Below are 26419 nucleotides of genomic sequence, written 5' to 3'. Positions count from 1 at the left end.
AAAACAAGGGAGACCACATCTAATGGCACTTGATTACACACTGTGTATGTGCGTTATTATACATTGTAACCTATAAGAGATCAGGCTGGCAGAATTCCTGCTCTCAGAGCTGAGATGTATTACTGTATATATTTTACTATGCAGGCTAATTTTATTAGAAATTACCCATTAATACATACGGGAAGATTACTGTAGCAGATGAGCCACTGAAGCAGTGCATTACAGAGGAGAATTTTTTAACTCAGCTGCATTGTTGTTACAAATAATAAAATCACAATAGCCTGCAGCTGAAGAAATTTTACTGTGGATGCCCGGATGCCCAAATTTGCTTTATTGTTGTGACAAATATACATACAGTGTAATAGCTTAACAATGGTATTATGTTAGGAGTTTATAACCGCTTTTATTTAACAGTTTATATAAATGCAAAATCCCAGGTAGAAGGTGGTTGGCGAGGCCTGCATTCTCCATGAAGACACATTGTGTGTCACCTTCTTATTGTCTCCCAAATCTTAGGCCTGCATGCATGTTTGTATGTGTGTGTGTGTGTTTTGTTTTATGGATGTACTGTATTAATGCTGTCCGTGAACTAGAAAGTTTCCAATAACAATATTTCCAAATAATCAATATTTAAAACACCTTTTTCTGAAAGACACCTCCAGAAACATCCATCCATCCATCCATTATCTGAACCCGCTTATCCTGATCAGGGTCGCAGGGGGGCTGGAGCCTATCCCAGCATACATTGGGCGAAAGGCAGGAATACACCCTGGACAGGTCGCCAGTCCATCGCAGGGCACACACATCATTCACTCACACACTCATACCTATGGGCAATTTAGACTCTCCAATCAGCCTAACCTGCATGTCTTTGGACTGTGGGAGGAAACCGGAGTACCTGGAGGAAACCCATGCAGACACGGGGAGAACATGCAAACTCCGCACAGAGAGGCCCCGGCCGACGGGGATTCGAACCCAGGACCTCCTTGCTGTGAGGCAGCAGTGCTACCCACTGCACCATCTGTGCCGCCTACCTCCAGAAATCTAATCAACAGCTCCAATTAAATGAATAATTCCAGAATCCACCAGACCTCTTGCTGCCATAAATGGAATGACACAGTCACTTAAAGAAACCATTCAAAATAATTTGCCAAGGAACCAGAAAGCGAAAGACTTCAACTGGGAAAGTTTTAGGTGTCAAGTGAAATTAAAGTATTTGATTTCGTTGGAATATCAAGTGTCTTCAAAGGGAAAATAAAGCATGGAAATTCTGTTGAACAGTGGTACCCACCACCCAGCCAAAAGAAACCCTAACTCCTTCCACAAAGAAGCTGGGTGTTTCAATTGCGTCTCCCAGGAACGCTACTTCTCCAGGCCTGGAAGGCTGTGAGGACATGTTCTGGGTGAGTGAGGAGGCCTGCTCCCCTAGAGGAGATGGTGGCAGTGTTTCTGGCTCTGAATGAATATTGGAACGATAAAAAGGACAGACTTTCCTAGTCTGATGAAGTGCCATAAGGCTTGAATCGGTACTTTGAGGTGTTATTAAATTCACGCTGTACGGGACTACTGTCTGCACTTTGTTAGCTTTTCCTTTTCACTTTGTCCATTTTTCAGTTTGGCACCTGACTTGAGTTTTTGGATGTGCGTGCGTTTCACTGAATGTTGGAAACGCCATCTCCTGACCTCATCGGTGTTCCACACCTCCAGCGACAGCACCTGGATGCAGCTCTCAAGCTTTACAGGTCATCAGAGACCCTGAAACAAAGCGTTTGGCAGCAGTGGTTAGAAATGACTCATTTTTTTATTGTGCTAGAGCCTTGCATCAAAAAGGACGTCCCGGCGATGGTGGTAATGGCGACCCCCAGGGAGTGCAGGCTGGTATTGTTGCTGTGAAACGGTTTGCGCTGGATGTCACTTGCTTCGGTGAACAGGAAACAGGAGCGTGAGGCCCGAGTGCACCTTCATCCCCCTTTCTCTCGTGCCGGGAGTGATTGATGGAGGCCCCGCGCTCTGACATCATCTCGCTCTCTGTAATTTAAGCATGGCGCTCTGATGCAAGAGCAGGGCTGTTCCTGATGGCAGGATTAGACGCCCTGAGGATTTTTTTTTTCCATCTCGTGAAATTGAAACAAAATGTGTAATTTGGGGGAGGAACAGCATGGAGACGGCAGTATAGGTCTGGTCTGGCAGTGCTGCCCGTCTGCCAGGCAGGGACTCGGGGTCAGGAGAGTGCGACGGCTAATTAATGACTCACTTCTGTGAAATGAAAGAATGGCAGTCCTGAACTACGGCGTCTTGTCATCGGGGCCCTGATGTTGTGGGTCCACGGGCTCGCTTGTGTTGCCTTCTTATTCTAATGATTTGAGGTTGTGGGAGTTTGAAGTTTGGTTTAACTCTTTGTTCCTCCCCCTGTGGGGACTACCAGGGCTGGCAGACACTGCGCTCCTCGCTTCCTGACGCCAGTTCGTTCGCTCCAGCAAGCAGAGACACAACAGTTGCCATAGCAACTCTGGAAACAAACGTCAACGCAGTGCTGTATTATTGGGGTTAATTATTCCTCCTTTAGAGGAGGATGATGATAACACAGATGCTAAATCTGTCTGATATAGCCAGATTGGAAACACAGAAACACAGTAAGATATGCAGTATATGTATATATACCAGATCTGCTAGCTTCTTAACAGATGCTTTTCTCCAAAGCTGCTATTTATATATCCAGTTAAATTAAAGATATGCAAATTGATAACTTGATTCTGAGGCATATTACAGTGATTTTACAGCACTGCATCCTCATCGCCTTTCATTTATGATTTAATATGTTTAGATGAATACATAACGTGGTATTTATATTATTTTTTGCTATATACAACAAACACATGGCCAGTTTGACTAATTTTCCATATAAGATTTTTTTATAAGATATCCAATAAGATTTTCCAATAGGGTAAATGTCCCTTGTCAAGCAAACAGTAACCTAAAACAAACAAAAATGTTCTACTTGAGAGAAAAAAGAAAGAATGATTTTAGTGTCAATACAAGTCTAAAACACTTGTTAAGACTTTTTTGCAGCTTTATATTGCTGGAGACACCATGTTGGGAATGTTGAATAATATTTGACCTTCAGGCTTCAGTACTTCAGGCAGAACCCTTTTCTGCCTGCTGTAAGCTCTGTATAGACCATGGTTATAATGGCTCAAGTGTGATCACAGTTGCACAAGCACTGCCAAATGTTTACTTCAAAATGGGTATGAAAGGTGTATGCATTCTCCCTCAAACTGTTAATAAGCAGCAGATGGCAGTATTGAACCTGTGAGGGAGTGTTCTATTTTCATGTAGTTCTCAAGATGTTAATATTTGCATTCTTTAACAATCCTACAGAACTTTCTTCAGCAATGAAACATAGTGTATACAGTAAATGTGGGGTTGCTTTACTGCAAAATGAAACACCTATGAATTATTGTATGTTTCATGTGAAGTGTTGTCCAAATGTAAAAATTTTCAAGCAAATTCAAACTTATTTGTCCACTCAGTTGCTTTGGTTCTAGCATGATGAACTCATTCAGCCTCCTTCTACACACTGTAGTGGCCCCAGGCCTGCCTCTCCATGGTTAACTGAGCACAGTGTGTCCTGCAGAAAGCAGGGTTTGTCTGAAGAATGTCATTTGCATGTGATTCAGACATAATTTAATTCATGAATATGAATTTCTGATATGAATTTTCCCCAAGCATAATTTTGGATGTCCCTTCTATTTATGTACAATACTGCATCTGATTTTGATAATAATTTTGAGAGATGGTTATTGAGTTCTGGCATTCATATTTTTTGGGAGGATGGGGGGGTTGGGTAAAGAAATATTACTGAAAATGGAGAGGTAATTAGAAAATTAAATCTGGAACATTGCTTTTATTACTAAGCCAAACAAATGCATTTTTTCCCACATCACATCAAAGTTTCTCTATTAAGACGAAACCACCATAGCTGGTGCTTTGCGTTTGGCTCCTGATGAAACACAAACGTGAAGCGGTGTGATGCTGGCGAGACTGTGGGGTCTCTGAGTCCTCACTCAGAAGGGAAGGAGGGGGTCCGCCAGTCGCTAAGCGCTAAGCGCTAAGGCTAATTACAGCACTCCATTCTCTGAAGCACACATTAAGGGAGCTGCCAGACGAAGGCCCATATTTTTTCAATGATGATTTTCCCACTTTCATTTGAAGATTTGATTACCAGCCCACCGCTGAAATCCCAAAAGTTGTGATTACAATTATTTAGCTATTCTAGACCTTTGGTGGGCTGCCTTCGTTCCCCCATGGCTTGGCTTAGTAATCATTATACGCCAAGTTAAGGGACATAAATCCTTGGCTGTGAGGTCATGTGCTACCTTTAAAGCTGTGGATATGGTTGCTGTGCATTTATGGGTTTTATATTTTTGGAATTGCATTAATTTGTATTAATTTCAGTAACGAATACAGAGTAATGTGTATATATAGAGTATTCTATGGAGTTTCAAGAAGTTATGTTTGTACAAAAAGCAAGGGATGGTCACTGTTTACTCAAAACGGATACTTTCGAAAGTGAGGAGTGTTTCCCTGTCCATTACACAATTAAAAGATGGAATTTGTCACGCCCTGGGCTTTTGTTAAGGATAAAATCTCTCAAATTCTTTCCATCTTGCTCTTTGCAGCCATAGACCCATTTAATTTTCAAGCGAGACTTATCAAATGACAGTGGAGACTTGCATGACTGCCTCATAGTCTTTGAATGAAGGGTATGAGTGTGGGGGCAGGGATGTGGGTGGGTGCGGGGGTTCTTGTTTTGTCTAGACGCAAGCCACCAAGGGTGACATTTTCTGTTGTTTACAAATCAGTGTCGTAATTGCAATATGTAACACACACTTATCTCCAGTCTGATTGAGCGATATTTGAAGGCGTTCTCAACATCCTCATGGGCCGTTACCATGCAGAATGTGAAACTAAACAAATAAAAGTGCCCTCAATGGGCCATGGAGAGGAGCAGCTGCAGCTAAGAGCTGGGCTGAGAGGAGCCCACTTTAACAAAGGCCCCCACTGCCACGCTTTCAGAGGTTAGAGGTGTTACGCGGTTAAATTTAGCATTAGTACTACGTCCTGTTAGTTTCAACCAAATTTCCTTTTTAGGAATCAGGCGAAAGGTTGATTTTCATTTTTAAACATCTAACCCTTAATCACAGCAGATCCAAACACAGGTTATTTGATAGTGAGCTTAAAGTTTGGTGAGGGGGCGCTGAAGAAGAACATGATGGAACAGGCTCTCGGTAAGCAGCTGCCAGAATGTTCAGCAGTCTTTCCCAGAAATGAGCAACGTTTTGTACAAATCATCCAAAGGGATGGAACGGGGCCAGGTTTGGCAATGCAGACATAGCAGCTGATACGATGGTTCTGTTGGACGGAATCTGCGTGATGGGTTCACCAGATCCAAAAAGCTTTGTCCTTAGTCCTGTCACAAGCCCTTTTGCTGTGAAGTGGCACAAACAGCACACTTTTCAGCACATTCTCACTGGGGCCGTGTGGTTTGGTTCAGCAGTGCGCTCATCTGTCATTCTGAAGCACGGAGCGATGTGAAGTTTTTCTAGTGTCACATAACGGGTGAGTCGTGCGGTGACCCTTTGGTTTCCCCGGTAGCTGAGGCTCAGAGGTGGGTGGGAAACAGCATTTCAGTCATTTAGCGTTTAGCATGAGTGTGGCATAAGCTCAGCTCCACCTCACTCGGATCTGGGCCTAAAGTAGATCTTTTTTCAGGGGCTCAGTGATTGGCTCATTTGTGACACAAGCAGATTTAAGCCCAGATAAAAGAAAGAAGTTTGGCAAATCTCTGTGGGAAATCACAGTCCGTTAAAGCCATCCAATACCAGTCACATTAATTAGGATGAGTTTATGGGTTCATTCAGACTCTACAAGGGTGGGGAGCCTCATTCTGATAAGATCTGCCACCATTCTGTCATCCAGCTTCCAGTTAAAAGACGGCGGTGTAACCTATCGATGGGGTTTCAGTGGTGGAAAGATTGACTAGTATGCCATTGCATCATGGTTAACAAGGCTTCATTGCTGTGACATCTTGTGCTGGGAAAAGTACATTTAAGTAGGATTATGTGTTGCTAATGCTATTTTGTTGTTAACCCTTTGCCTCACTGAGACAAGTATATAAGGGTCTTACCACAAAGAGCAGACAGTTAGATTTGGGGCAGTATCGTGAAAAGCAGATTCGGGAGGTATTCTGTAAAAACGGTAAAATAAATGAGAAAAGCTCCCATTATGCAGTGTGTTTGTGCGAGGTCACGAAGGTAACGCGGGGCACCGCTGAACTGTACATTAAATCCATCGTCCCGCCAACTGCCAAATGACCCCACCGGGAATCCGACACGGCGCTACGCGGCCGTCCCCCACATACCCAGACAATTTGGGGGAGGCGCTGGTCTGTACTTTCCCATGAATAGCCACAGCCTGCAGTGGCCTCTGGCACTAGCACAGTTCACTTGGATCCCACCAGCGATGATGAATGAGACATTTAATATCACAACACTTAATGCTATTTCACGACCAGGGCTCTCTCTGCACGCAGGGCTGAATCACTACAGCACGCTAAACCAGGGCTCGTGGTCTGGGGGCAAGTCACTGTCCTCTGTCCGCCCCGCATTTTAAACAATTATACTTTATCAGGTTCTGTGCTATGATATATAAAGCTGTGTTTTTAGTCTTATGTCTATGTTATTAGTCTCCTTGTGCACTGTATTGTATTTTTATCATCTTGTCTTTAATGTTCCACCGTTGACCTGTTTGTTTTTACAAACATTTTTTTGCTTTTGGGGATAACTGGGCAGCTGTTTATGTATCTGTAATCTTATCTCCTCATATAAGGTTCAGCAGTACAAGACCATGCAAAAGATTATGCTGAATTCAGCTCATGTGACATTCAGTGCTTTGGTTCGGGCGGTTCAGCCAGTGCAGCTGAATTAGGTGAGGAATTGAGATAGACTTGACAGGTCAGAAAACGCCGTATTCCAGTGCTGAATGATGGGGAGAATTTCTGCGTGTATGAAAATCTCCCTGCTAATCCGGGTGATTAGTCACGTTTCCTCCTCTTTCAAAGCCATTTTCTTTTCTCTACAAGTCAGCACAGTAACACGATATCGAGCAGGAAAAGTAACAAAGAGGGCTTGGTGTAACGTGGCCTTTGCATTGCAACAGGTGTGTAAGAGTCTATCTGAGAGTCTGAGGTGCGGTACATTCTCCAATCCAGCATCACACATTTTATTTTCTGTCTCCTCTCTGTGACTTCATACTTCCAACCACTTCAACTGGAAAAAGATGAACAAAAGAATTTCATTTTCAAGGAATAATAGGCTTAGAAACCAATTATAGACGGAAACATGGAACATTTTTGAGTGACTGCAAAACATATGTCTTGTGAAGGATTTTGTTTGTAGGCCACTTGTGCAGATTATAAATACTGTCATGGCAGATGTATTCATGTGTTATTCAGGAAGCTGCAAGAGGTCCTCTGCACTTCACCATTGTTGATGATAGCAAAGCGCAAGCCCTACATTGACATTACTTTTAAAAGTTAAATGTATCACATGGCTAAATATTGTGCCAACAATACTCTACTTAGTTGTACGATGACAACTGGATTTTTTTGTGTTTTGTAAGTGAAAGTCATGTTTGCAAAAGGATAAATCAATCTTATGAAAAGAGAGGGTTTTTCCATTTTCAGTGCTGGGGCACAATGGTGTCTATACCACAGAGCTCATCTCAAGGTAATTACTGTGCGCTTTGACTGTTAAAGAGGATTAGCTTTGTCAAAATGTGGGATTCTTCAAGCTTTTCCCTATGATCTCTATCTATAGGATCTAACCAGTTCACCAGGCCTTATTTTATATTGCATTCATATTGTTTTAAAAAAATAATATCACCAACAACTGTTACATGCTAAATATATTTGTTTGCTTTTAGGTATAATCTAGCCCAAGAAGCTAAATTCAGCCAGAGAAAAGCATTACATGTGCAAAGCCTCTTATATTTTTCTCTGAAAGAGCAGCTGTACTGTATGGACACCTGTTTCTAGTGCGGAGATGGCACTCGTGGGCGTAACATATGGACGTCTTTACATTGTCACGCGATGCAGCGTGCACACGAGACCAGAGATGGCACAGAAGATCCTGACTCTGGGCAGGGTGGGGCCTGCTGCCTCTAAATTCTGCTTCAGCTAGCGCTGCCACCACATAAGCCAGGCTCCCAGTGCTAATGAACATGATTGTGTCTGCTGGTTTATGTGTTTACGTTTACGCTACGTGCGTCTGCTCAGGGCCAGGCTGGCTCTCCCACCTCCCTGCGTCCCGCTATGCAGCGTACCGCCCGACCTTCAGATGGCAGAGCGTGATTGACGGCCGTCTCTGTCTGACCCCTGTCTCGCAGAAGATCTGGACGACCTGCGGATGGAGGGCGTCACCAGCCTGGCTCCGTCCGGCAGCAAGTTCAGCCAGGGCCGCAGCGCGTACTGTCCCGAGCCCCAGGCCAAGGTCACCCTCAACATCTGCTCAAGGTGTGCAAGGTAAACATTTACTCTCTGTCTCCACCCGTTCCTGCCTCCGCAGGCCAGCTCCTCCATCCAGGCCAGCCTTCCCGTAAGTCGGGCCTGCCAAAGTTTACAATCGGCCTCTCCAAATACCACCCTTTTATTACTCAGCAGGCAGACCATTCCTAAACACGTCCAGTGAGCTATCGCTTTTCATGTCCAATTAAATTTTACAGCCAGCTTAAGATGCAGTGGATAATGCTGAATAAAAGCAAGTATGAAAATGTTTATGATTACAGGCTGAGGTCAGGGGAGCGCGGCTTCCTCCGCCCGCTCCTGTCCGCTGGCCACATATTTCCCCCATAAAAAATATCTTAAGTGCATTCCAAAATTGCTTGTTTTTCTGAGATGGACAAACACTGATACGGCCCACTTTATCGGAGTTGTTTTCAGGACGTTTCCTGTTTAGTAGCACAAGGCCTGGTCCGTGGCGGAGATTCTGCTGCATTTGGTGTGATAGGCTCATGCACAGCTGAAACGCGATGCCAGTGTCTGATAAACACCCTCGCTGAGGTCAGATGGCAGGCACGCTCCCGCCTGCACGCGTTTTGGTTTCAGGGTCCAAACTTTTCTTTTTCTTTCTTTCTGCTTATCTCTTCCTCAGAGAGCGTGCAAGTTTTACCTTGGAGCTGGCAGGATGCTGAATACAATCAGCGTTGTCACTTGAATGTTTATCTCCAGAAGTTGGGTGTTTCAGCTCAGTGGTTTATGTGGCTTATCGCAAGCTTCTGAAAAAGTGATTTTACTTGTGTTAACTGAAGTCAGGCATTGGCACTGTACATGCCTCAGACGTACCTGTGTTCTTCCCTGCCCTGGTCAAATTCCATGGTGGAAATGAAATGCGTTGAAAATATTGAATATGAAACTGCAACATTTCATAATATACAGTATGTAACAATGATGTATGCTTAGACACATAGAGACAGGGTCATACTACAGACCAAGTACCATAGTCATAGCCCCAGGTTACAGGGGGCTTTTTCTATCGGTTGAGCATGAGCTCAATTACCTTGAAGGTTTTCCATCTAATCAGGCCACAATTGTATTGGCTAATAGGCCCTTGCCCTCAGTTTCAACTCGGGTAAATCATCAAAATGGCTGGCTTGCATATACACCACTGTTCAAAATCAAGTAACAAATGTTCCTTTTCTTGTTATGAAAGTCAGACAGTGCTGTAATTAACACTGTACATATGCCAGAAATGTACATTTAAATATGTAAAATGAGATAAGGAGGGATAACTTAATACCAGCGTTGATTAATGTTGAAGGCAGTTTATTTTAACATTGCTGCTGTCTAAATGAAAAAATAAACCCTTAGAAATAGTACCAGTTGTAGACAAAATTGCTTCCTTTATAGTGCTGAGGGAGTCTCTGTGAACGAGGTGCACTAGGTGCATACTTAAGACTCTGGATTGAGCAGAGGATAGTGACAACGATGTCGGTAGGAGCAGCTGAAAAGGAGGAAAACAAAGGCTTCATAGTGTGTGCTTTAGGGGGAGGACTGAGCGGGACTCAGCTTTTCTGAAGCCCCATGCATGTGGCCTGGGGGGCACCGTCCCTCCCCGCTCCAGTCCTGGGTGTATTTTAATCATGTGTCCCCTGTAGACCTCAGTGAGCGGGGTTAGGCCCGTTCGCCCGGGCTGCGGGTAAGCGGTGGTCGGAGCAGCATTCCTGGCGTTCCCATCCACTCAGGCACACAGCGGTGGATTCTTTTGTCTGCTGCGGGTGGAAAATGCATTGTGCTGGGCTCTGAGCCTTCACCCCTCATCACCTGGGAGGAGAGAGTGGGGCTCGCTCTCGACTGGTGACAGACACTCTGTGTCTCCGGCCTGAAAGGCCTCTGTGTGCTGAGAAAGTGCCTCTCCACTGGGCCGGCTGTAAGAGTGCGGTTTCCACAGCCCACATCCCCCCACTTACCCCTCCTCTTTTCACCGTGCGACCATGGGAGAAGGCAACCACAACCGCATCTGATAAGAACCACTCTGCTCAGACTGGCCAATCCAAGACACGGATAGGAGCAAGCGCTCGATATTTCACTTATTTTAACGCTGTTCGCAAAAAGCACGTTGGCCTAGAACAACGGTGGCCTGGTGGGATTGGGGCTCTGTTCTTCAAATCACCATCCCTGAGGGCCACGGTGTTCCACCTTTCTTTTACCTAGTCAGATGTGAAGGCAGTCAGTAGCACTTCAGTTTGTTAGCCGGGTGCAAAGATTAGGGTATCACATCACACCGAGCCCACCATGGTGACGAAACGCGCTCCAGGTTCCAGGTTTGGGTTCCTTGCGGAATTACAGACGGTGTCCGTCAGCTCGGTGTGTGGTTTCTAAGGGGCTCTGGCAGACAGGAAGTGGCGTGTTTCCTTTAAACGCTCTCGCCCCTTTTAAGTGTGAAGTGCAGCGGCTCCTCTGTGCTGCGGCGGGCTTCTCAGTGGCCCACTGCTGTGGTCTGCCCCGCCGTGGCAGTCTTTATAGACTCCGGCTGATTCCTTTAGCAGGAGTATCGCTGCGACCGCAGCCCCCTGCTTTAAACAGATCCCAGATACCGCCCTGCTCCATGATGCCTCAGAGGCCGGCGGTATAAATCTTAGGTCTTCTGGGAGCTGGCTCCGTTGTATTAATTATTTTCCTATATGGGATTTTATGGAATAGTGCTTTGGGCTCCAGTCGACGGCAGGCTGCTTATTCAAACCAGGCCTGGTCTGGGTTTCTTCACCGCGGCTCCTACACAGAGCACACATTAAAGGCACTCGAGAACAAGCTCAGTTTTACTATTGTCACGGAGGTACAACAGCAAGAGGGAAAGGCTCTGAGGTGCTGTCGCTCGTTCACTTTACTGGTACTGGCTTTGAATAAACAAGGAGAAATAACCTGATATACTTCAGCATTGTTTTAAATCATAAAAACAGAACTTTAGTTCCATTACCTAAAGGACTAAGTGGCAATGATTGACAGTTAGCTCAGGCACATTCACAGTGCCAAAGTGCATAATGGCTAACTTGAAAAATGTCAAGGTGTACACAGATAGAAACTGTGAAAGACCGCTTCCGCCAAGCAAGCTCTCATTTCAAAAACAACTGATATAAAGAGCAGTTAGGATTATAGGGGTTTAGGAACTGATGTTGATAACGGACAATCTTATGATTTTCGGATACACACCCTCCGCTTTCCCCCATGTTTCCGCCTTTGCATACCAAGATACCCATATAGTTATGCACTAGTGATGGAGATAAGGCAAGTGAACTTGTTCCTCCTGGTCCCGTCGCCTTTTCTGAATGGAGACGCAGTGTCTCCACACTTTCAGTCAGGCAGAATACATGGAACATCTGAGTCAAATCAGATACCATTTTATTACATACAGTGCAACTCCATTGTGTTCACCAGTACATTCACCCTCTGTGAATATGAAAGCACTGTTTTGCATATTCTGCTATCTTTACAATCTGCCAACACTCGGGGTCATTGAGTTGAGTTAAATCTTATAATTGAGTTTTCGTTTATGTCAAACCAATGTCCAAACAAGTCGGTTGCATATGTGAGGTCTTAACCACAGTAAATACAGAGAATATTGTTTCATTGTACACGTGCCATTTCACTGTGCTGTACTGTAACTGTCATGAAATGATGAATCTATGTGCTGTTATGAGACTGAAATTCATTAAAATGGGCAACATGAATACTCTGTTGCTGGGGGAAACATCCTACACATGATCAGTGCTCTATGTTGTTGTTTAGGCTTCAAGGAGACAGTCTTACAGACAACAGAGACGAAGAAGTTCCATGTGCTCAAATTCCCGAGCAGGCGGTGCCTGAGATTTCCTGTAAGTACGTCTGTGTCATCAGTGACCACACAAGTTGTGTAACACAGCAGTGTTCGCTGGAAGTCATATTTTTTCAATATCCTCACATTTCTTTTTGGAACAATATTACGACAGAGGTTTTTATGTTCAAGGTTCTTTCAGATGGAGCCCTTGTTGCAGACAAGACCACATGAGAATACGATACTGTGCGTGCAGTGCTTTACTGAATAATAACTATCTATCACGCATCTTATTTCATAAAAGTAGAATCACAGTACGTCTTAAAGCCTGCACATGCCCATTTTGATTCCCCCCAGTCTTGCGAATGGAAAGACAGTCGGAGCCAAGCTGCAGTGTAACTGGATCCTGCAGGTGTAAACTGTGTTTGGGTCAGACGTGATGTAAGTGTGTGTGAACAGCAGCTTGTGAATGTCTGCTGTCTGGAGCAGGTCCATTGCCTGGGGTCGAGGCCTTGATGGAGGACCAGAAATTTGAGAGCGCTACTCAAGTGGCCGGGCCCGTAAGTAACGTTCAATTACCGCACAAAAGCTGATCACGTTACCCCGTTAATTAAAGTTTCATCGTGTTCGTCATTTCATCTTCATTGTGAGAGTGACGGACAAAACCGCTGCAATCATCCTCGTGAGAGGAACGACCCAAATCAGGAAACATACTGACATAGCCACATTTTACTGACTATCAGGCGTGCGGTAGCTGATAATGATTGGCAATAAACAAAACATAGCTGGTTAACAGTATTTTTTTGTTATTGTCAAATATTACAGTACATGTAAGATTGCGTGCCAGGCAGTATTAAAATGCTGGTGCATTAAAATAATGAATTTAAAGTAATAATTTTGTTATCATAAAACTTTGAACATATGTAAAAGTTTAATATTGGCCAGGAAAATGTGATGTGCATTTAAAATATATAATATAAATTATTGATTTTGATGCACTGTTTGAAAACATTCCAACGCTGTGTTGGTCTTTCAGAAAAACCTTTTAGCAACCACTAAGTGTGTGTGTGGGCCAGATGGAAAATGGCTGACAGTCTCTGCATGCAGCTTCTCTGCATGAAATTGCCATGCTCATGGCCATACCAGTATGCAAATCCTCTCTTTCCATGATTTTTCAGACTGACCATATTATTCTGCTTTGTTGGACTCACTATATACCATATCTGACATCCTCCATGTATTCTGCTTCAAATACGAAAGTTTTCCTTGGATTTTGGCCTGCAAATGTTTTACTCCCTATATCAAACAAACCTGTCAATCGGATCAGCAATGCCAGACAATTTAAAATGTACCCTAATATAGACCATATGTGTATATAAGTGTCAATTTCCCAGATCACCTTACGTAGCAATATACAGTACAATTCAGTGTGATTGTTTTCAGTGTAAAATCTTACATTATTATTATTATCTCGTTTCTGATTAGTTTAACTAGTCATTTGAGATTTTGTTCCTTCAGCTCTCAGCTTCAGAGTACATTTTCAGACCAGAAATAGGTCATAGCTACCAGTCCTGTTATGGTTTACTATACTGTAGGTGCTTTTGCTTATCTGTGAATGTTTCATATATTTATTAATTCCACATATTGTCATTGTCTAAATGATTATCAGTGGTTATCATACATGTAAAATTCAATTCAGTTACAGCTTTTGGAAAATTGAGTCTTTGCTGATAAATTTTAATTATTTTTTAAAAATAGAAAAATCATAGATTTTATAATAATATAATTTCAGATTCAAATCCATGCAAACAATGTCGTTTAAAATGTTAATGGTTATGAATAGTTACACTCTCATTTGTGCCAGTTGCTTTAGGTGATAATTGCCAGTAAAGTCTGCAGATATGATCTTTAAAAGCAATTGCTGAGGTAGTTTTAGGAAGATTTCCTCTAAATTACCCTGTCAGTTTCAAATGATAGCTCCTCCATTAAACCTGTTGAACCTTTGACACAGCTTTCATTCTTTGCAAAGGCCTGTTGTTTTAGGGTGAAACATTGAATAATTGCCATGATTCAATACTGTATGCATGTCTGTTAAACAGTAGTGTTTGTTTGTTATTTCTTAACAGTTAGCCACTATTGGGAATGCAGGGGTAGATTGCATATTGCAGTCTTCTCTTGAAGTGGTATTCTCATTGAACGTTACTGTTATGTTGCTTTTCTGCAACATAACAGTAAAAGTAGAAAAGTACAGATTCTAGCAGGAAGCTTTTCTGTCTGCCTGGCCATATAACTTTATCTAGTTCTCCAAGCTGAGGTGCTGTGTGGAAACAAAAGGTTACTAAGGACATGCATGATGTTGGGGTAATAACTTTTAAAACATAATTGCCATGCAAAATAAATGAGTATTTGCAAATTTGAATGGTATTATTTGGGTGACAACTGCTACAGTGAAGATGCAGTTTTGGGAGGCCTGGCCAAATCCATAGCCTTTCAGTATATACTTTTCTTAAATAGCTATTTTATTTTGACAAATGTATTTTTAGTCTGACCAGACTTGCATATTAGTGGTTTTCTCTAATGTGGCTTAATTTCTCCATGCTTAATTGTCTTATTGCAAAAGACACGTAAATAAAATAAATAAATGAAACTACAGTGATCTCTCACATTACATGCTCCCCCATCATGCCACTGGCTATTTCTGCCAGTTCGATTTCATAACCAACGGTAATGTAAAACAGGACCACATCTGTCCTTTCTACCGTCATCACAGTTGTTGTCCCTGTTCTGATTTATCTGAATACACTGATGTCTATCACTATTTTTCCATCTACGAACCAACCCCAATTGGAAATGCATGATTCTGCCACCGCATTTAATGATTAAGGCTGTTTTTGTGAAGCAGTAACTAAGCAAATGGTCATTTTTGGGCCAAGTAATTACATTTTTACTATTTTGGAAACCCAAAGAATCCCTCGGTTCTTCGTAAGACAAAAGAACATTTCTCGCCTTAAAAACGCTGAGCCCTTACAGAACAAATTGTACTTTTGTGGTTAATCTGGTGTCCCTAAGTAGAGTTACAAATAATGCAAGCATGTTTGTTTCACTGTATTGTATGTGTACACGCCTGCATGCGTATGCATGGTCATGTGTGTGTGCGCGTGTGTGAGTTTGTGTGTGTATATGCGTGTGTGAGTTTGTGTGTGCATATGCGTGTGTGAGTTTGTGTGTGCATATGTGTGTGTGAGTTTGTGTGTGCATATGTGTGTGTGAGTTTGTGTGTGCATATGCGTGTGTGAGTTTGTGTGTGCATATGCGTGTGTGAGTTTGTGTCCTGCCAAGGCACCCTTTTTTGATGAATATGTGTTAGGAGCCTCGTTACCATTTTTCCCCGGGGCAGAGGAACTCAGTTGCCCTCCTTATGTTGGATATTCACTTCCTGAAAGTGAAGTGAGGACAGTGACTGATAGCATCTCTCCATTCATTTATATCTAATGCATTTAGCAGGCGCACTTATGCAGGGAGATGTGCATGATTTATGTTCTCTATAGCTGTATATCTAAAAATGTCCATTTATATCTGCACAAGTTCTTTACATGGGAATAGACCCAACCTCAGGCATGTCCCTGACCTTTACACTGCCACCCTGCACCTGGCACAGATATAATATCATCAACTCATGAATCGTTGAACACAAAATGTCGCTAGTTTTGCAGTTCTTAATACAAGGCATACATGCTGAAACAATTTTTTTTGAATGCTTTAATAATCAAAAAGTACCCAGAAAAACAAAACACAATGAAAATAATGCAAATGCGAGCAAAATATGGCAGCCTTTCACAATATAGTATAATAAATCAGCTATTTGTTTTCAGCTAGATGTTGAAAACTCAAAGACATGCAACAACAAAAGGCCTCCCACCAACCCCATAAACCCCCCTCTTCTCCCCCATCCCATATCCAGAAAACAAACAGCGGGTATCCTTTAAGCTGGTTTGACGGCCTGCCTTGTGGGATTGGGGTAATGTGGTCAGTGGTGTTTCCTTCCTTGTAGACGGTTGGACTGGCCTCCCTCCACCAAGCCGCCTGTCCTAGCTGGAGGAGCCCGCTTTATTTGCATCTGGCCCGTGGCACGTTATCAGCCAGTAGAGGCTTGCTGGGAGCAGATGTACTCGTTTGGCGTGGCGTCTCTACCGGGTCACCCTCAGTGACCACCGGTGATTGGTCTGAAGTTGCGGTCTCTCCAAGCCCTTTCCACCCCTGGCCCAGAGCTCCATCCCTTCCCTCCGATGGCACGGGAAGCAGGAGAGCGCGTGCTCATGTTGTTGACATTAATGTTGTGCAGGAGCCTGGTCTTCATCCGCTGTAAGCTCCCTCTGAAACCACACACAGACCGGTGAATCTGGTGTGGAGTACTGGGCTCCACCGCTGTGGTGTTCTGCCCTCCTCCTGTGTGTTCTGTCTGGAGGAGTCTGGGTCTGATCAGTGCTCGGGCCGGATGAACGGGTCACTCGATGCTTCACTGCTAGCTTTCCTTTTCTTCTCCTTTCCCTCCAGTTTCCTCTGATCCGCCTCGGCCCTGTGATCTGGTGACTGCGAGGGCCTCTCCTTTATAAGTCCGGGTCTTGACTCAGCTCTGTACTCTGGGTCATCACCAGTGAGGGCTCACTGTAGAATCCATGTGTTGGTGGCTTTGTAAAAGAAGGAAATCACCATAACCATTTGCACATTTGTAAAGAGAGTCCTGAGAGGGACTTTAGTAAGCTACAAAATATGTTCTTTTTATGTTACACAATGAATACTAGGCCAACCAAATGTCAACCTGAAGCCAAAAGCATCCCATTTCACAATATTCTTTTGTATAATTGAAGTATTATTATTATGTGTTTTAAAGTAATGGTGCAACAAGAAACCATCCTTTGTTCTACTTCTCACTACAATCAGTATGTATATTGCATGGATAGCATAGATAGTTCTGCCAGAATAGTTTTTTCTGTTTTCTAATAGTTTCTAATTGAATCCTTTCTATCTGCACATACTCATCTTTACATTCTTGGCTATATTCACTATATTTTTTTGCTACGTAGTAATAATATTGGTTACATGTCATTACTGATTACAAAGTCAAAATTTTCCCATAGACGCTTACGCAGTCATTGAGGAGCATTGATAGCAAAGTTTGCGCTAATAATTCCAAAGAAACCAGTATGATTGGCTGTAATCTGATGAAAATGCACATTGAAAGCCCCAACTGTGAAAATAAAATGGATTTATATTGAAATATTACTGTGTGGATGCCTTAAAGCTCCAGTCATGTCGTCATGCAATTTCTGACAGCAATGCACTGTCGCTGTCGACGGGCTTTGGACTGTAGACTATGATTACTAACAGCCGGCTGTTTTCACCACAGATTAACGTGTATAACCGTTTGGTGTCTTTCTTGTTTTTGGTAAAAGGATCTCTCTGAGGCATGGTGATCTCCATGCGGTGCCCCTACCATGCGGTATTACAAAATTAGCAGCTTTGAACATGTCAGGTCGACCTTTTTGTTTATAAGAGTAAGCTTAATGTCCCTTGTAGTGAAAGGTTTTGTTGAAATTTTAAGCTTCATATACTTCGCCTCCCATTGAGACCTTCTCAAACTGACTTGGTCTGTTTTGTTTTTAATGGAAAGGCCCTTCATCAGACATATCATTCAGGTTATCCCAGTTTACTCTGTAGTCTGAGAATACTCTGCATGATTGAACTACTGTAGGTCAGTGCCAGCTTGTAGCCTGCCTACGCTCTCCGTCACTGTTTACACAGCACACTGATCCCTTGTAGCTTAGGCCTCTTTTGTACAGTTGGCCTCATTTTACATGCTGACATAACAGTTAATTTTCTAAATTAAACTTCTCTCTTCTTCTGCTCTCTTCTTCATGGCCAGTTTATGTGAGCCATTGATCTAGATCACTGAGGCCTCCAGTCAGGGTTTGGGAATATCCCTGTAGGAGGGTGCTCTTTTAGTATTGTACTCACTGTACTCTCTGCCCTTTAATCTGTCTGTTTTATCAGGCTTATAGAGGATTTGAGATCATTACCTAGAATCACACATGCAAATACAAATTGTGTTGACAGGCAACAAAGGAACATGCTCCCTGTTACACATGCAAAGGAACATGTTGTTTACTTAGCATTTATAAAATCTATTCTCATGTGATATACTTAATGCTTGTGCTGAAATGATTGCCATGATTTCTTCTGGTTGTGTGAAGTTTTGACTGGCAAAAAGCAATCACCCATCATGTCAGCCTACTTGCATCATAAAGAGATTTGTAATAATTACCATTTGATATGCGCCAAGGGAAGGCAAAAGTTTGACTGGATTTTTACATCCCATGCAAACAACTTTAAAAAGAAAAAAAAGTTTATTGTTCAAGGCCACTACCGCATAAAATATTGGCCCAATGTGCTAAGTCTTTGGAAAGGTTTTTGAAAAGTTCTAAATTTCGATTAATTTGACTGAAATGTGATTTGCTGTTTATTCCATCTGAAATACATACCTAAATACTTATTTTTAGCTCTAGACACAGACTGTAGTTCTTAAGGAATTAACTTTTCTCTTCCTGGTCTTGTCATGTCTTACGCCACCCTCTGATGTACTATCTAAAAAATAGATTTTGAGAGGGCATAGAAGCCTGGGTTGTATGCCTATGGTTTTGGGGATTGGTCAGCAGTATTTGTATTGATTTATGTGTGCTGCTTTGAGTTTAGTCTGAAAAATGCAGAAGAAGCTGTACTGGGCTTTCTCAAGGAAAAAAAAAAAAACAGAAAACTTGCTGCTGCTCAGTCAGTTTGGTCTGTCAGAATTATTTATGTGTTGAGCACGAGAAGCCCTAATATAAGTGGCTTGAAATACTCCAGGTGCCCAAGTAGAAAAGAATTTAGCCAACACAATACAGTGGACTGTTTCTGTAGACTTTTTGCATGAATTGTGCTTACCAAACAGCAGATCTCCAGCACAATGCTACCATATTGTGCCTGGAGCAGGGGAGGGGGTTTTGAGAGGCCAGATCCCCCTGTAAATAAGCAGTTTTATCAGTGCTGATATTATGGTGTTAGAGGTCAAATTGAAGCTTTCCATTGTGGAGCATTTCAGTCTGAAGTGATATATATTTGCGCGTGTGTGTGTGTTCTGCATTACTGTCTGTGGGTCTGTATCTGACAGTAGGACAGATGTGCATTCTGGGTAGTACGAAAGCTTCTCTGGTGAGAATATTTGTATGATCTTCTCTACAACAAGCTTTAACAGGAAGTGTGTGATGTCACATAGTGCAGTCAGTAAACATGGCACGTCTCACCCACTGGGCTGATCTGTTCAGGGAAATCAGGGATTGGTTGGGGGACATACAGTGATCAGGGATTGGTTAGGGGACATACAGTGATCAGGGATTGGTTGGGGGACATACAGTGATCAGGGATTGGTTAGGGGACATACAGTGATCAGGGATTGGTTGGGGGACATACAGTCATCAGGGATTGGTTAGGGGACATACAGTGATCAGGGATTGGTTGGGGGACATACAGTGATTAGGGATGGGTTGGGGGACATACAGTGATTAGGGATGGGTTGGGGGACATACAGTGATTAGGGATGGGTTGGGGGACATACAGTGATTAGGGATTGGTTGGAGCATGAGTATGAACTCCAGGGTCCCTGTGATGGTGTTTTACCTGATGGTTGTCCTCAGGCCACATTCGGGCATTTCAATTTGGGCATGTGTCTCTAAATCGCACACAGTTTGAGGTCATGCAACGGACCTTTGTACATAATTTCATAAGATTTTAATAAGCCCCCTTAGATAAAGCCTTGTGCATTCAATAGCTGTTAAAAGTTCTCATACTGTTTGATTTAACACCTGGCACCAAGTCAACTATAACAAATGCACAGAGGTTCACCAGTGATGAGGCCATGTATTCATATCTGTAGGGCTCCCAGATCCAGCTATGAAGGAATGCCTCCTAGAAAAGCTGATACCTTTCTGGAACACCTGAGAACTGCCCTTATTAACTGTATGCACTTTCCATACACCTAGGCTTCAGGGCTGAAGTGATTGTTTGATCTCTGGTGTCTTACCTTAGGCATATAACATAGTGTGTAATATATGTACTGTGATTACTTGGCATGTCAGTCCTTGCAAACATAATTCTTTTAAAATGATGACAGGTGCCAGAAATACATGGCCTTGTATGATAGGTGTGGATGATTGCTGTTGCAGGCATCGTTGGACCTGTTGTTTCAGCGCTCTGTCCTCATGTGTACCATGACTAAGGCTTACAACAGCAGCTTTCCTCTCGCTGGCAGCTGCAAGGCTGCTCCAGTGCTCACATTATCATTGTGTTCAATGCGTAATGCTAATGCTAATGTAATATGTGTGCTAATACCATCAGCAAAGTCAGAACTGTGGAAGCATTTTTAATTCGTCATGGAGCCAAACAAGCAAAGAGTGTTGCACTTTTGATGTACTGTAACTGTTATCTTCCCATGCTTTAAAGTGGAAAACTGCTGACTTTGTTCATGAAATGTAAGGGCAGTAAGGCTGCTGTCAGGCCGTGCGCCAGTTAAGCTTGTCTTCATAGCTCCCATGAGTTTATTGATTGTTATTTTAAAATGTCTTTTACCACTACTGACATTTGGTCTAGTGCTGATGTTCAGGAACAAAGTTAAAGCCTACTGTTCCCGTACGGCCCTTCATGATCGCTCATTGTGGTTTATACTGTTTCTCTAATGGCCATTAAAAACTTGTAAGTGCCTCTCATTATAACAAAAATGGCTGCAGAATTTAGCAATAGTAAAAATATAAACGTGTAATTTAAGGGTCTTTCTTCAAATGTGCCTTTTTTCCCCCTTCGCCAGCGTCAAGCAGTCTGGGACTCCGATCTGAAGGCTGCCAGAGGCGTCAGCTCCCTGGGCCAGAAAGGCGTCTTCCTGAAGGACCCTCTCTTCTCCAAGGAGCTGGAGACCATGGGCAAACATCTCGCCGGTACGCACACATGTAGCAGTTTTAACACAACCACCATCAAGCAGATCGGCGCTAAAGCCCACCGCTAATCCATCGATGGGGACACATCTGAAGAGAGCTCGCGGCCACCCATCCTCATTGCTGCCAGAGAAACTACTAGGGCCTAAGATTTTGATTCCCTAATTAAAAACTGTTCCCCCAAATGAAGGTTTTTTGAAAAAAATCACTCTGGACATATTTTATTAATTCAATAAGCCAGACACCTCGAAGCCATTAAAACGCGCAGTTGACTCATACAGTGAGTGCTGACAGATTTTTGTCTGAAAATCAAGCGCCTTGGTTACGGTGCGTTTTATCAGTTTTGATCTGAAAAGACGGAGCGCGGGGCGACATGGAGGCGGGCGTAGGGAGTGAAGCCGGGAATAAGTGATTAACTGCGCGGAGGCCTCTGAGTAGACCAAAGGCAGCGCTGCCTTACGGGGATCAAATGTAAGACATGTGTCTCGCAGTGCTTTGTTTACGCGCGTCCTGCCCTCTGTTTTGCTTCGCTCCCTGCACACCGCATACTGTATTTCACAATGACAAAGTCCCCAGAAACACACTGGTCCCCGCTTCGTGGGTGTGTTCTCAGCAGGGCTGCTCATGCAGTCCTCCATCCTCACACACCCCAGTCTCACTCTGTCTGCTGCTTGAAGAAAGCAAACGGTACCATGGCAGTTTAGCATTAGCAGAAGTTTGTATGTTTACAATACACCCCATGCTCTTGAAAGACCCTCCAGCCCACAGATGGCATTGATTTTTTGGCGATTTTACGCAAAGTTATATTCAAACAGAGCCCCCCACATGGGGTATGAAGCCATTGAACAACCTAATTTCCCCCTTTCATGCCTTTATTAGTTGCTAATGTTTTCCATACCAAAAGCCAAAACTTTCGCTTTTATCTCATTTTTCACTCCCATTCCGTGGTTAAGTCTTTTGACTCCCATTTATCATAATTTGGGTAAATCTACTTTACTTTATGCTATACAAATTACCGATAAGTGACTTAGCATGGAAGTGCCCATTCACAGTTTTCCAGTATTACATCACATACAGTGTGTCCTATCGATGATCCATTTAGGCAACTTTGTGCTTTGCACAGAAAGTAAAGCACTTCGCCCTTTTTTTACTGCTGCATACCTTGTTACTGTAGCCTTTCATCCAGGGCTGGTTTGATTAAAGAAGGTTAATTACAGATTGATAATGTCTGCTTCACATTTTGCCGCAGGCGCAGAACTTGATGTCAGGTATTTAATCACGTACAATTGGAGCCCAGTCTGTCTGGCTCTCCCTTCAGACCAGGCCTTGTGTGGAATTTAGTCTGTGCTGGTGATCCAGTTGTAACTTGGATGTTGTGTACTTGATGTCTTTAAACATACAACTGTGCCTGCCAGTCAAGGTTAGCCGTGGAACAGCACGTGCGTCCGGAAACCATGTTTTATTCCACAGGGTTCTAATATATGTGGAACATTAACAACAGCCACTCTTCTCATACCTCTGTTACCTCAGTGTGCAGTTTTAATCCGTTCTCCAGACAGACAGCCTCTTTTCATCCAGGTGGGGCACTACCTCTATACCTTTGAGAAAGGAAGTGCTAACCGTAACTGAGTCTCTACATACCGAGCATACATATGTGATGTATTTATGGTGAATCACATGCACCAAATACAATTCTGTACATGATTCTGTGCCAGCTTAAATGTCACCACACAAGCTCCAGATATTTCCATTATAAACAACATTTATATTTAATTGATATTTTACTTAATTGAAAATGAAGTAACTATATTCAGCTAGGGAAACAGTAATCACAATTTATTATGGAAATTGTTGCCATCAAACATATTTGGGCTGCAATTGGATATTATAAAAAATTAATTCAAACATTTCTGCCTGTCTATAAAATCAAAACGAGACTGGGAAAACAAGACAAAAATGATGTCACACGAAGTAGGTGTGTGGGCTTTTATCCCTAGACTGCTCTTTTAGATCAGTCACTACATTAATCTGTCTTCTTTCTTCTGACTTTAAAAGGCTTTTTTTTTTTTATCTACCATGAAATTTTCAAGGTACATTTGTTTGGAACCATGGGAATTTGAGAAATAAAATATGTGTCGTACCTCAGGGGGAATTCTTAACTCCCTATGGTTGTATTTTATCAAATGCAGATATGGGAATCTAATTTAACTTCAATGTATTGATTCCAGAATAATGCTATACCTTAAACGTGGAACCATTTTAACAAATTAGATTATCTTTCACTGGTCTGTAAGTCAGACAGCATTTGAAGATTTTGTCATTTGAAACAAAACACGCATTTCATTATTTGCACTGGAGGGAAATGTTTGTTTTGGAGAAAGCAATGTTTTCCCATAAATGAGGAAGTCAAGGTTTGTGAAATACACGGCATCCACATGAGGTATTTATTACATGTCACACATATATGGTTCCATGACAATATTTTGCTTTGAGTGATTCTGGGAAGTGTAATTCATTCATGTTAACTCTAAGCTTGTTTTGTGCAAATTAAAAGCTTCTAGGTGTAAAATACCTAGTTAGCCTATATTTCAAGACCCAGATATTTCCTTGAAAATCACTTGTTGGTAGCTTGTTGGTATTCAAAGCTACATTAATTGAATATCCAAAAAGCAAACAAAAAAACTTGTATAAATGTGAATTTGATTGCAGGCTTATGCTTGCTGCCATATTGGCATGTTTGATACGCAGTTATGAGATCACAGCTGAAGGAGGTGGTGGGAGGACACAGTTTACATAGTAAATGTGGCCACTGATGACTAGGAAAAATAAACATAAACATCAGGAAAAAAGCAACCGGAGCTCAACCTCAGTACATGGAAAAATCAGCAGCTGGTAGACTCATCCCTTCTCTGACTCAAATAGCTGCTTACCAGACCTGTCTATGTTGGTTTTTTAGTGCTTTGATCATTCTCAGTTAAAAAAAGAGACTTTTACAATCCTGCTTCCTGAACGTTCAGAAATGTGAGTTGGGATATGTTCCAAAAGTAACACAAGAGTGACATTTACAACTATGCTAATAAATAGAGCGTCCTTTGCCATGTCTTGGATATTTAGAGTGAGCGATAAACAGGAGTAGGTAGGTAAGTGTGGGAGTATAACCAGCATGTTTTTGGCATCTTTCACCACAGAGGTGGAGCGAGACCTTGCCAAGCTGGCCGAGGCGAAGGTGGCCAGGAGTCCCAGCAGCAGTCTGCACCTGACTCCCCTCCACCACAGCACCCACCCGCTGCCCCAAACCTCGCGCCCGCTGTCCCCCGGAGGCCTCTCGGTCAAGGGCACCGTGCTGCCGCTGCTCAGCAACAAGCCCACCTCCCTGGTAATGGGCCGGGCGCAGTCGCCTAGCAACCCCAGCAGCCGGACTTCCACCCCCAGCGGCCCCAGGAGCCGGCCTACAACTCCCAGCAGGCCGCTGACCCCCAACAGTCTGATGCCGCGGGCCGTCACGCCTGGCAGCCACAGCCTGAAGGACGAGATGTTTGCCAGCCTGAGGAGCAGGCCCGTCACCCCCACCGGCCAGAGCGGAAGGCCCCTGCTCACTCCACCGGGCCTCAGCACCACCGAGAGCCTGGGCAAGGCCTTCAGCCACCGGGCCTACATGTCAGAGGTACTGACCCTCCACCCTGCCTGACGCCCCCATTCCAACACCGCATCAATCTTAATGAGATCTCCCCTCTCAAAGCCAAGGCCAAATTAAACCTATCCACTCAAATCATTCCATCAGAGCAGCATTTCTCATGCTCTGTACCAAAGAGGAGTATCATTTTCCAACAAAACTCCACATACTGATTGGTTAATAAAGCTAATTTGGGCCTTAAATAGCTTAGTAGTTTAGAGCATTTATTTTATTGATGAGACCTCCAGGAAACACGATATTATGTTTAATTGGCAATAATGCTGGGAATGCAAGCTGTTGAATGATGAAGGGCTTTTATACTGTAGCAGGGGCACTCTTTTTTCCAGTGGGCCCTTAATGACATTTGATTGAGCTGTGAATTAGGCACTGATCTGAGTCTGGCTTAACTTGACAGGCACGTGATGCTGGTGCTTGATTGGTATGTTTTTGCGAAATACTGTAGCTCTCGATTCTCGTTTCTCTAAAGTTTGTTGTTTTTAAGCAGTTTTTTTTACCCTTAAATGGATTAGTGAATCAGTATCCCATTTAATTGGCTCAGGTTGTCAAGAGTAAGTACATATAGCACATAACTGAAGCTACTATTTCAGTTACTATTTTTTATAATTCTACAATGTTTTTAACTGAAAAAGCTTTTCACTCAAAGGTAAGCACTCATTATAAGGTGCTTTCTTAAGCTCTGGTCTTATCACATGAAACAAAGGCAAAGGTTAAGATTCAAGACTGTTAGTGAAATGGTCCTACGTAGGACTTTGGCCACCCACTTGTTAAATCTTTCTCTATAACATGTATTTTCTGTGGATATAAGAGAAGTTGGCAGGCTGGACCGTGATAGCAATGGAACATGACATTTTTATGCAATGAAAAAACACCGGACATGTGAGTGAGGTGGGTACGGCAGGATTTTGAATCTAGGAAGGGAAAAAATATGTCTGGGCAAAGAGAGATTTTTCTTTAGTTCTTGTTCATGGTCTACCGCTTGGCAGCATTGTTAAATTCAAAGCCCTTTTTGATGGTTGTATTAATCACGAGAAGGAATTTAACGCTTTCTGTATATTTTCTTCCCCTCAGTTCCTGGTTGACGCCTAGTGAATTTACAAAAAAAAAAACAGAACCACAAATCACGCTTTATTGAATCCACCTGGTCCTACCATTGTGAAAATGCATACAGAAATCTGAAGGGAAAAATATATTTATGCCATTTTTAAAATCTGTTTTCGAAGTAAAGACCGTTTTTTGGGGGGTTTTTTTGCCTGTGTGTAATTTAATAGCAGTTTCTTTCATTAAATATAAGAGCCATGTCACCTTAAAATAAGAACACATAAAAGCCTTTTGAAAAGAGAACA

The 26419-nt window shown here is 42.8% G+C and overlaps 1 protein-coding gene across 1 annotated transcript in view; it reads left to right on the top strand.

Annotated features, from left to right (window-relative positions):
- The window catches only part of c4h8orf34 (chromosome 4 C8orf34 homolog), a 78771-nt gene that overhangs the window by 48043 nt on the left and 4309 nt on the right, over positions 1-26419 (top strand). Inside the window, exons 8-12 of the mRNA XM_061240533.1 lie at positions 8446-8581; positions 12341-12426; positions 12855-12925; positions 21259-21385; positions 24571-25046. Of these exons, the coding sequence (XP_061096517.1) occupies positions 8446-8581; positions 12341-12426; positions 12855-12925; positions 21259-21385; positions 24571-25046 (896 nt within the window). The remainder of the gene's footprint in view (positions 1-8445; positions 8582-12340; positions 12427-12854; positions 12926-21258; positions 21386-24570; positions 25047-26419) is intronic.

The sequence above is a fragment of the Conger conger genome, chromosome 4, assembly GCF_963514075.1.
Source record: "Conger conger chromosome 4, fConCon1.1, whole genome shotgun sequence".
In the NCBI taxonomy this organism is placed as follows: domain Eukaryota; kingdom Metazoa; phylum Chordata; class Actinopteri; order Anguilliformes; family Congridae; genus Conger; species Conger conger.
Note: the sequence above shows the minus strand (reverse complement) of the source record. Positions and strands in the feature narration are given on the sequence as shown.